This window comes from Eschrichtius robustus, chromosome 12, assembly GCF_028021215.1.
Source record: "Eschrichtius robustus isolate mEscRob2 chromosome 12, mEscRob2.pri, whole genome shotgun sequence".
NCBI classification, from domain to species: Eukaryota; Metazoa; Chordata; class Mammalia; order Artiodactyla; family Eschrichtiidae; genus Eschrichtius; species Eschrichtius robustus.
Window position 1 is genome coordinate 48,091,395 of NC_090835.1, and position 10,360 is coordinate 48,101,754.

Below are 10,360 nucleotides of genomic sequence, written 5' to 3' on the forward strand. Positions count from 1 at the left end.
TCCTCTTTCAGTCTACTCTATTTCCAAAAGGCAGTCTTATTTTAGTTGCTCAAATCAATAACCATGGAGTCATCCTTAATCAACATCCAATTCATTAACAAATCATGCTGGACATGCCTTCAAAATATATGTAGACCATTTCTCATCACCTAAATCACCTCTAAGCTAGTCCAAGCCACCATCATTTCTCATCTGGAATAGTGCAGTAGCTTCTTAATCTCTCTGCTTCTACTCTTGCCCACCTTCAGACTGTTCTCAGCAGAGCAGCCAGAGCAAATTTTTAAAACGTTATGTCATGGAGTGAAACTTTTATGCAAGGTTTATGTCAAAATGGCTAAGGACTGAAAGCAAGAAATTAGAATTTATAGAAAAACAAGTTTCTTGGCTCCATTCGTATCTGATAGCTAATAAACCTTTGAACATGTGGCAGGAAAAAAAAAAAAAAAAGGTAAGATCATGTCACTTCTCAGTCCCAAAACCCTCCAGTGTTATTTGGGACATATCCAAATCCCTTATGGACCAAAACGTGCGCCCCCTTCCTTCTGGTTTAAGGCCTTTGCTTCCTGATGTTCCATCTATCAGGAATACTCCACCAGCTGCCCACATGCCTAAATTGCTCACTTCCTGTCTCTGCCTTCCCTGTCATCTATAAAATAACCCCACCACCACTTACCCCCTTCTCTCTCTCTCTCTCTCTACCTCCCTCTCTTCCTCTCTCCCTCTCTCTCTCCCCTTAGGCACTACTACATTCTAGGTATTTATTTATCCATTGTCTCCCTGACTTGAAGGTAAGCTTCATGGGGCAGTAGGTTCTTTGTCTTCAGTACTGTATCTGCAGAGCCTAGAACAATGACATAGTAGGCACTCGACACGTATTTTTATATGCTGCCGATAAATGGTAGCCGATCCTGACTTTGAGGCTGAAAGGAGAAGGATGTGTGAAAGGATGACTTTTCGGCTCAGCAGCCTGAGCTGGGGGTGTGACTTCAGAGAGTTTCAGTTCGAGGAAGGTAGTCTGGCCGCCCAGTTGATTGGTCCCTCTTCCCGCCCTAACCAAGTCCTTTCCCCAGGCTCCACCCCGTCCAGGGCTCTCCGCCTATTGGCTGAACTCTCCACGCCCTTTCGCCCTCTCAGCCAATGGTAGGGTAAAACTGGGCGGGAGGCGGGGCCAGGGCGTCCCCTAACCCGCGGGCTTGCGAAGGGGGCACAGAGATGCAGAAACCTCCCGATGCCTAGAAAGACCGGAGGGTTAGGGTGGGAGTTAGTGGGGAGTCGGTGACGTAGTTCCTTCTCCGCTTTGTTCCAAGATGTGGTTCGGGCGCGTTCTGTGCGGGGTATGTGGCAGCTTGGTGTGGGGCTTCGGGCCGGTTCTGGGAGCGGGTGGGGCACATAGGCCGGGGGCCAGGCCTCCTTCACCGCTGCCCGCTGCGGAGACGGGGGCGCGGCAGGTCAAGGTGTCTTCGTGGGCCGCGCTCCCCATGCTCTGCGCTGCCCCTTTGTCTTGGGTCTCGTCTCCTGCTCCGCGTAGCTGCTCACTCGGACCAGCTGACAGTGGTGACAGAACTGTATCATCCTCGTTGCTAGCCATGGGGCCTCCCTGGTAAAAGCGGTCCACGTCCCGCCCAGGCTCTCAAAGGGCTCCGCAACACCTAAGTATTTGGCTGAGATCACTAATCCAATCCCTGCTGTGTTCTCAGTGAGGAAGCCGACCCAGAGAGGAGGGCAGAGCCTTGCCGAAGGTTACTCATTCATTCATTCAACAAATACTTAGCACCAACTTGTAGTGTATTAGTTCCAGGGATTACAGTTGTGTACAAGGCAGAGCTATATTCTGGTAGGGAAGAAATGGAACAAGCTTGAAGGGTTAGACGCGGGGTCTGGGAATCTGAAGGGGGAAACACAAAACCGATTTTGAGGCCTAGTGATCCTGAGAGATGGGTAATCATAAAAAAATTCTCCTTCTAGCATCCCTGTAAAGCCTTATTTCTTCCTGTCTTTAAAGACATTTGACTCAGCAGAGTTTCCCTCATCCCTTTTCTGCAAACTTTTGTTGGAAAGCTGGATTGCAGAGAACTTCTCACTTGGAATGCATTTTTCAGTTAGAGGAGAATGTGGAGACTTAGATATCAACAGAACAGGTGAAAAGGAGCGACCGTGGTGTGATGGAATGAGGATTTCCTTCCGACGCAGAAGGCTTATCTCTTACTACCCATATGACATTCAGCAAGTCATTCCATCTCTGGGAGCTTCATTTCCTCATCTTTAAAATGGGAATGATTATCCCTATTGCTCTCAGTTCAATAGAAAGGGAAGTGACCCAGGGATGGGACATTGCCCTGAGTGTCCACTTGCAGTTGAGCTCTCAGAGAACTCAAGTCATTTCTATGTGTTTACAGTGATCCAAGACCCCACTAGGAACTTTTTCACCAAACCGAAGGAAGAGATGAGGCAAGATCTGTGCTGGGCAGATCCTTTGGAGTGAGGCTACTGTGCACAGGCGTGAAAGTGAGCCATTCCCTTCTCTTTGGCAGGTGAGATCTTTATTGTGAAATTAGTTAGTCTGGGGACGGGAATCCTGCCTGCTAGAGAGTATGGGAACCAGGTCTGAAAGGGAACATTTCTCGAGAGAAACAGAGAAGTGGGAGGAGGACCTCTGTACCCTGAGGAGTAGAGTTTTGGTGAGGAAGGGTGATGTAGTGGAACTCAATTTTGGGTGTCAGGAGACTTTGGCTTGAGTCCCAGCTCTCCTCTAAGTTCCAGTTTCCCCAGCTCAAATTTTTAATATGAGACGAGGTGGTCTAGGAGTTTCCTCCTAACTCTGACATTCTGAGAATCTCTGAGCAGTTAGACTAGGTGAGTCTCTTAGGGAATTTAAGCCCTTGGATGGCCCTGTTGAGACAGAACTGCCAGGAATGTCAGTATTGTCATGGTGTTTCAACAATATGAAGCACCAAAGAGATAAACAGGTGGAGAGGAGGGATGAGGGTGGTCATGTGTGGAGGATGCACTTCTCACCATCCCTACACCCAGATAGAATTAGATAGAATCCTGAACTTACTTAACGTTTCAAATCAAACATTTATTGAGCCCTATGTGCCAGGCACTGTGTGGGATCCATATACAAATATCATGGGCCCTGTTCTCTGGGGGCTTAGAGCTTAAAGTATACATGTGAGGAGGGGCACAGACATACGCAGAAGGAATTATGGTATAATGCAACTCTATTTTATATTACAGATTTTTTATGTTTTAAGTGAAGAAATTTTTATATGGTCAAATCTATCAGCTTTTCTGTTATGGTGTCAGCTTTTGCTTTATGCTTAAGGCCTAGGCCTTTCCCTGAGATCAAGATAATTTCTAATAGTTCTTTTATTTTTTTCCTTTAAATTTTTACACTTCACTCATCTGTTTCTCTGGAATTTATTTTCAGGTATTGCCTCTTATTCATCACTCCACTGCAGCTAAACAGTAACCAAAGACCATGTGACCACTGCCCAGAGGGACCTGAAAGGCTGGTGATGCTGGTGAATTAAAGGAATACAACGTCTCTAGGTAAAACCTCTGTCTCTCTCTCTCAGAATAGAACTCTTCCCTTTGTGGGTTCCTCACAGCCTGAAATGAATGGTGCTCCTGAGATCAGGACACTCATCCATCAGTCTCAGGGATTTGTGGGTCAGAGACCTGTGGGGCCTCATTGGTCCTCTTCCATTTTCTGGTTGTCTGAGATTGTAATTTTGTGCCCAGTTGCCTGGATACCCCTAGTGACTTGCTATCCTTATGGCCTCATCTGTCCCTCCTCCTACTTCTTTAGCTAAGACCCCACCTCCCTACTGCCTGGGAATTCTTCCAGAATTTCTGAGGGAATTTCCCATCCATTTGGGAAGAGGACAAATAGTTAGGTTTCCTTTTGGTCAAACTCTCTTCAAACTATCCCTCCCTGCTCTCCTGACAAGTCTTGCTTCCTCCTCAGGTCCTCCAGAACCACCCTGAGCATCCTTACATCACGTCCTTGTGCATTTCTCTTTCTCTCTGCCTGCCCTTTAACCAAAATCTCTATTTCAGCAAGCTTATACATTTTCATGACTTCATCTGTCCCCTATGTCTTATTCTCAAATTAGTATTCCTGACATATTCTTCCTCCTCTTGTCTAAAATGTTTTCCCACATCCCCATCTTTCTTAGTGATAGTACCATTCTCAATATTTAGACCTGGATCTGATGGCCTAGAATTCTTTCCTTTAGTCATCCTCTATATCCAGTCTGATATATGCATATGCTTTCCTGGAAATAGCTGGACTTGTTTTCTATCCTGTTGTTATTCTGGACTAGGGTCTCACTATCTCATACATTTGTTTATTCGTTCAGCAAACATTTATTCAGCACCTAGAAAGTGGCAGGCCCTCTAATGGTCACCCATACTGCATTCCTAAACTTCTCTCCCAACTCATTTCCCTTCCTCCATTCTTTTTTTCAACTCTAATCCATCTGGGCTAATCTTCCAAAAGCATTCTTTTCCTAATTTCACTTTTGGGTAGGGTGATACAAAATTTATTGTCCAAACTGGGATGCTTTTGTGAATTAAGGGGGGCACTATTAATAATGATGCTGGAAAAAAAATTTTTTAATAAAAAAATAAAGAATAATGATGCTGGAATAGCAGGTATGAACCAGGACTATTCTGGGAAAACCAGGGTATATGATCACCCTACTCCTAGGTGACAGCTCTTGGATTCTTTCTTTTTATTTTCCTCAGTTTACTCCTCATGGGATACCCCAGCTTCCTCTTTCCTGTTTTCCACTTCATGAAGCGCAGAGAAACATGAATGTGCTGGGGGTGGAGGGAAGTTTGGGACTAGGGGAAATGAATGGTAATGCTTGAAAAACTTTGTTCTTGACAAGTGAGAGTGAGAAAGAAAGTAACAAGAAAAGAGAATAGCAAGGTAGGAAAAAGAATATGGAAAATAGAGGGACTTCCCTGGCGGCCCAGTGGTTAGGGCTCCAAGCTTCCACTGCAGGGGGCACAGGTAAGATCCCTGGTCAGGGAACTAGGATCCTGCAAGCTGCGCCATGGCGCAGCCAAAAAAAACAAAAACAAAAAACAAAAAACGAATATAGAAAACAGAGAGGAAATTAAGGGTAGATTTCACTCTTCCATTTAGAACTTGTTTCCTGTTGACCAGCAGATTATATCCATATTTTTTGCCCCGTGATTTCAGTGTTCTGGCTGTTATCACTTCACACAACTCGATTGTTTCATTTCCTCATTTGTTCATGAAACAACAAAAAAAATTTTTTTGAGTGCTTGGTATGTGCCTGGAACTTTGCTAGGAATACAATGATGAACAAAATGGACAAAAATTCCTGCCCTCATAAAGCTATGTGATAGTGCAACCTCCCACTTATTTCTGAGTACATCAACGCTGTGCTAACATCCTTTTGAGAAAACAGTCCTTGCTTATCCTCAGGTTCAGCCAAAGTTCTGCCTTTTTTTTTTTTTTTTTTTTTTTTAATTCTGCCTTTTTTAAGCACCTTTCCACAAGCGTCTCAAGCCCCAGTACTCACTCCCTCTCCTAGCCCCCTTCATCCCCTGGTTGGGTACTTTGTAAATTTGTAATTTAGTCTCTTAGTGTACTGTCATCACTCCATTGTAAGTTCCTTAAAAGTAGGTATGATATTTCACGTTTATATTAGTCTCCTTGGGCCTCCATAACAAAATTCTACAGACTGGGTGGCTTAAACAACAGACATTTATTTTCTCACAGTTATGGAGACTAGAAGTCCAAAATCAGGGTGACTGGCTGATTCAGTTTCTGGTGAGAACTCTATTCCTGGCTTGTAGATAGCCACCTTCTTGCTGTGTACTCACATGGTTTTCCTCGGTTTGTATATGTGGTGGGAAGGGGGCAGGAGTGCAAGTTGAAAGCTAACTCTCTGGTATGTCTTCCTATATGGACACACTAATCCTATTGGGTCAGGGCCCACCCTTATAACCTCATGTAGCCTTAATTACCTGCTTAGAACTCACATCTCCAAATATAGTCACAGTGGGGGCTTGGGGTTCAACATATGAATTTTGGAGGGACACAGTGTGTAACAGAACTTTTTTTTTTTTTTTGCATTCAATAATGGTATTTATTGCTTGTGACAGACGGAGTCATGTAAATACCTGGTTATTAGTGTTTTTCCTGAACACCTCTTCTTGGAAGGCTGCAAGACTGATCTTTCCATAATAGCCTTTAAGGATATAATAGTTACTGCAGTAGCTAACTGGGGAGCATTGGATCAGCCATGCCTAGAAATGAGACATCTGGGGGCTGGCTTCAGGGCACTGTCTCATTCTGAATCTCTAACATACTTTGTTCTAGTAATTATGGGAATCTGTTCCTCTAAAGTCATTTCCTGAGTTTTCATAAGTAATACTGTAGAAAGAAGAAGAATTAAACAATAACACAAGTTAGCAGAGGACAATTTGCCAGCAAAATGGGAGGCTTTCATAACAGCACATCCATAAACTTATCCACCTAGTCATCCATCCATTATTATCACATCCATACCACAAATGGTTTCACTTTTCTGCAACAATGCTTTTTAAAAATTTCCCTGCGTGAGACCCAGGACAGAGATATGTACAGGGTAGAGTGTTCAATAATTACTAGTTTAAGAAATGTATGAAGAAAAGAAAGTTTCAGAGATTAAAAATGGAAAAGAAGCTGAGAAAGAACCATCAACTTTCTCAGAACTCTGGAGGCGGCTTCACTTGCTGTCCCACTCTGCTCTGCAGTTCCCCTGGCTTCTCACTGAGTTTCCTCCACCTGCTAACTCCTGTTTGATTAGGAGGGTAACAGCAGCTGGATGTGAGTGTGCTCAGGCTCCTGCCAAGAACCCCTCCTCCCCCACCATTTTCTCTGCCTGCCCTCCATATCTTGGGCATGAGTCTGTGTATATGTGCCTGTGTATCATATCGGTGGCACCCACCCTTCTGAGATGTGAACTCTAACCTCCACAGTTCTCTTCTTGCTGGCCTTGAGCACTCACCATTGGATATGTCCCTCCTTCAGAGAGCGTGACTCAGTTTATCAGAAAGCTATGGGATAATGAAAACTGGTCAAACTTTTTGGAAAGCAGTAGGTAGTACTACAAAACAACGTCATTCCTTCTGACCCAATAACTCACTTGTGGAACTTTTATCCTAAGAATATATTTCAATGAGAAGACAACTTTATATGTATAGAGTGATCATGATAGTGTTATTAATAGTGGTTAAACCTCAGGGAACAACAGAAATGTCTGACACTAGCAAAATTGTAAGTAAAGTGTAAGGAGTTTAATTGGTGGTGAATTATACAGTCAGAAAATGATCATATGAAGAGTTAATAGCAATATGGAAAAATACTTATAAAAATTAAGTAGAAGAAGTAGGATGCAAAATTATATCTACTGTATATTTACAACTATATAATTATGAATATGGACAAGTCTGAAAAGGAACATAGTAAAAGGAAAATTAGTCATGCATTAGTATCATGGAGTCATCATTCAGTTTTCTTTCATGACTCAATCCCCTCTAGATTGAGGTCTGCTAGGGATATCTATATGTCCAGAGTTTTACGTCAAACCAGTTGGGAAATTCCTGCTCTTCCCTGACATTGGTTTCATGTATCGGCCCCTCTTGGTTGTGCTGCCCTCTACTCTCACCCTATTGCCATCTTCAGACACTTTACCACTGTACCATGCAAGGTCCTATTAGAGTTTCCCCTGCCATGCTTTAATTAACCCTGTTTCCCAGTTCAACCTCTCAGGTTCACCCAATAGACTGCTTGGTGAAAAGCAGACAGACTGAACTAGCACATATGGCTGGATCCAGCTACAGACCAGCCCCTACAGAGTAGGCTATGATGTGACTACTCTCCAGTATTGGAAGAATTGTGTTACCCCTATCACAACAAAGTTTAAGAAGAGGGATGTAGTACCTAGACCAAAGCAAAAGATGAAATCTTAGTCATACCTTAAGACAAAATCCGAGTTACTATTCCAGAAAACAATTTTTGAGCACCTATTTTGTTCCAGCCACTATATCACTGGTACTAGGGGAATAGGTCAGCATGAACTAAATGCCAAACTGATCTGAAGATTAGTCACTTAAACTACTGAACGAAGGATCTTTCAGTGCATTTTTTCTAGGGATCAGATTAGGAGTTAGATGGCTCCAATTCTGGAAGTAGAGCATGAGATAGGAAGAAACCAGGATGGGTTTTATACTACTCATCGTTCATTCTGATGCTGGACATGTTGGGCTCCTGTCAGCCCCTGGCTTTCCATAAGCCTTTCCATTGGCCTCTATGTCTATCCTCATTTTTCTCATCTTTTTGATCATGTCCCCCTGCCTTTGAACACTTACTTTTCCATGAGGGACCTTGTGTTCTGCCACATCTTGTTATCCTTGGATAATTCTCCTTCCTCTAGTATAGAGAGCAGGTGACATGTGCAACTTTTCTTTCTTCTGTCAGATGGTGAAACGGGGATTGAGGAAGTATTGATTCCAAAACATCATTCCCGAAAAATCTGAATCTCATACTTTCAAGAGAACTCCGCAGAGGTGTTGCCAAGGAAGTCAATGTTTAGAAGGCTCCTCTGAAGGGAAAGGGAAGACTCAAGGGGCCACTGGGATGCTTCAAGCAAGAGAAAATGAGGAGAAAGACAAGAAACTTCAAACAGAAGACAGTTAAGGATAATAAAACATTCACAGAAGTGAGTGACCAAGAATCTGAAAAAGACGACCCTACAATAAATGAGAGAAGTCAGGCTGAAAAGAGACAGTATGTGTGTACTGAGTGTGGGAAAGCCTTTAGTCAGAGTGCAAACCTCACAGTACATGAACGAATCCACACAGGAGAGAAACCCTATAAGTGTAAGGAGTGTGGAAAAGCCTTCAGTCATAGCTCCAACCTGGTTGTTCATCGGAGGATCCACACTGGACTGAAGCCTTACACGTGCAGCGAATGTGGGAAATCTTTCAGCGGTAAGTCACACCTCATTCGGCACCAGGGAATCCACAGTGGGGAGAAAACTTATGAATGTAAGGAGTGTGGGAAAGCCTTTAGTCGGAGTTCTGGTCTGATTTCACATCACAGAGTTCACACTGGCGAGAAGCCCTACACTTGTATCGAGTGCGGGAAAGCCTTTAGCCGTAGTTCAAACCTTACTCAACATCAGAGAATGCACAAAGGAAAAAAAGTTTACAAATGTAAGGAGTGTGGGAAAACATGTGTTTCTAATACAAAGATTATGGACCATCAGAGAATTCACACTGGGGAGAAGCCTTATGAATGTGATGAGTGTGGGAAAGCTTTCATCTTAAAGAAGACCCTTAATGAACATCAGCGACTTCATCGTAGAGAGAAACCTTACAAATGTAATGAGTGTGGGAAAGCTTTTACTTCTAATCGAAATCTTATTGATCATCAGAGAGTGCACACTGGAGAGAAACCCTATAAATGCAACGAGTGTGGAAAAACCTTCAGGCAGACTTCTCAAGTTATTCTACATTTAAGAACCCACACAAAGGAGAAACCCTATAAATGTAGTGAGTGTGGGAAAGCCTATCGTTATAGCTCACAGCTTATTCAACACCAGAGAAAACATAATGAGGAGAAAGAAACGTCATAAATGACATATATTGTTGGAAGTGGGGCTAACTGCTACTTTCTGGAAAAGAAATTTTTCAGTATCATCAACCTTAATTCTCTAAGAATTCATACAGGGAAAGTAATCAGAAGTAGACAAAGATTAACAGAAGGGCTATTCATGCCAGCATCATATATAACTGGAGGAAGAAAACTAGATTTTCAACCATACAGGGTTTAAATGAATGATGGTCTAGCCATATGATGGTTTGGCACCCATTGTAAACATTTTTAAAGAATATTTAATGCCATGGGGGAAATGATTTTGATGAAATGGAGGATAAAGAGAAAAACAATGAAATACGATCCAAATTTTTAAAAAACACTTATGCAAAGGAAAGAAATGGGAATGAAATAATACCAAACCAAAATGTTAACAGTGATTATCTCTGAATAATAGGATTATAGGTAATTTCTATTTTCTTCTCTATACTTTTCTATGCTTTTTAGGTTTTCTACAGTGAGAATGTACTACTTTTATATTTTTCTACAGTGAGAATGTACTACTTTTGTATTTTTTAAATACAACGAGTACATGTTCATTTTCACTCAACAGGGTTATGAAAGGCACATAGAACATAGACCCTAAAGTCCTGGGATTGCACCCTAATACTGGCACTTAGTAGCAGGGGAACCCTGAGCACGTCACTTCCTTTTAGAGTCTGTTTCCTGTGTATT

General features: G+C 42.6%; 1 protein-coding gene across 1 annotated transcript in view; it reads left to right on the forward strand.

Annotated features, from left to right (window-relative positions):
* LOC137773983 (zinc finger protein with KRAB and SCAN domains 7-like) overlaps nt 1–9,821 on the forward strand; it is a 31,105-nt gene extending 21,284 nt beyond the window's left edge. The window contains 2 exon segments of the mRNA XM_068559132.1: nt 7,309–7,312; nt 8,813–9,821. Coding sequence (XP_068415233.1) covers nt 7,309–7,312; nt 8,813–9,665 — 857 coding nt within the window. The 3' untranslated portion in view covers nt 9,666–9,821.
* The last annotated feature ends 539 nt before the right edge of the window (nt 9,822–10,360 follow it).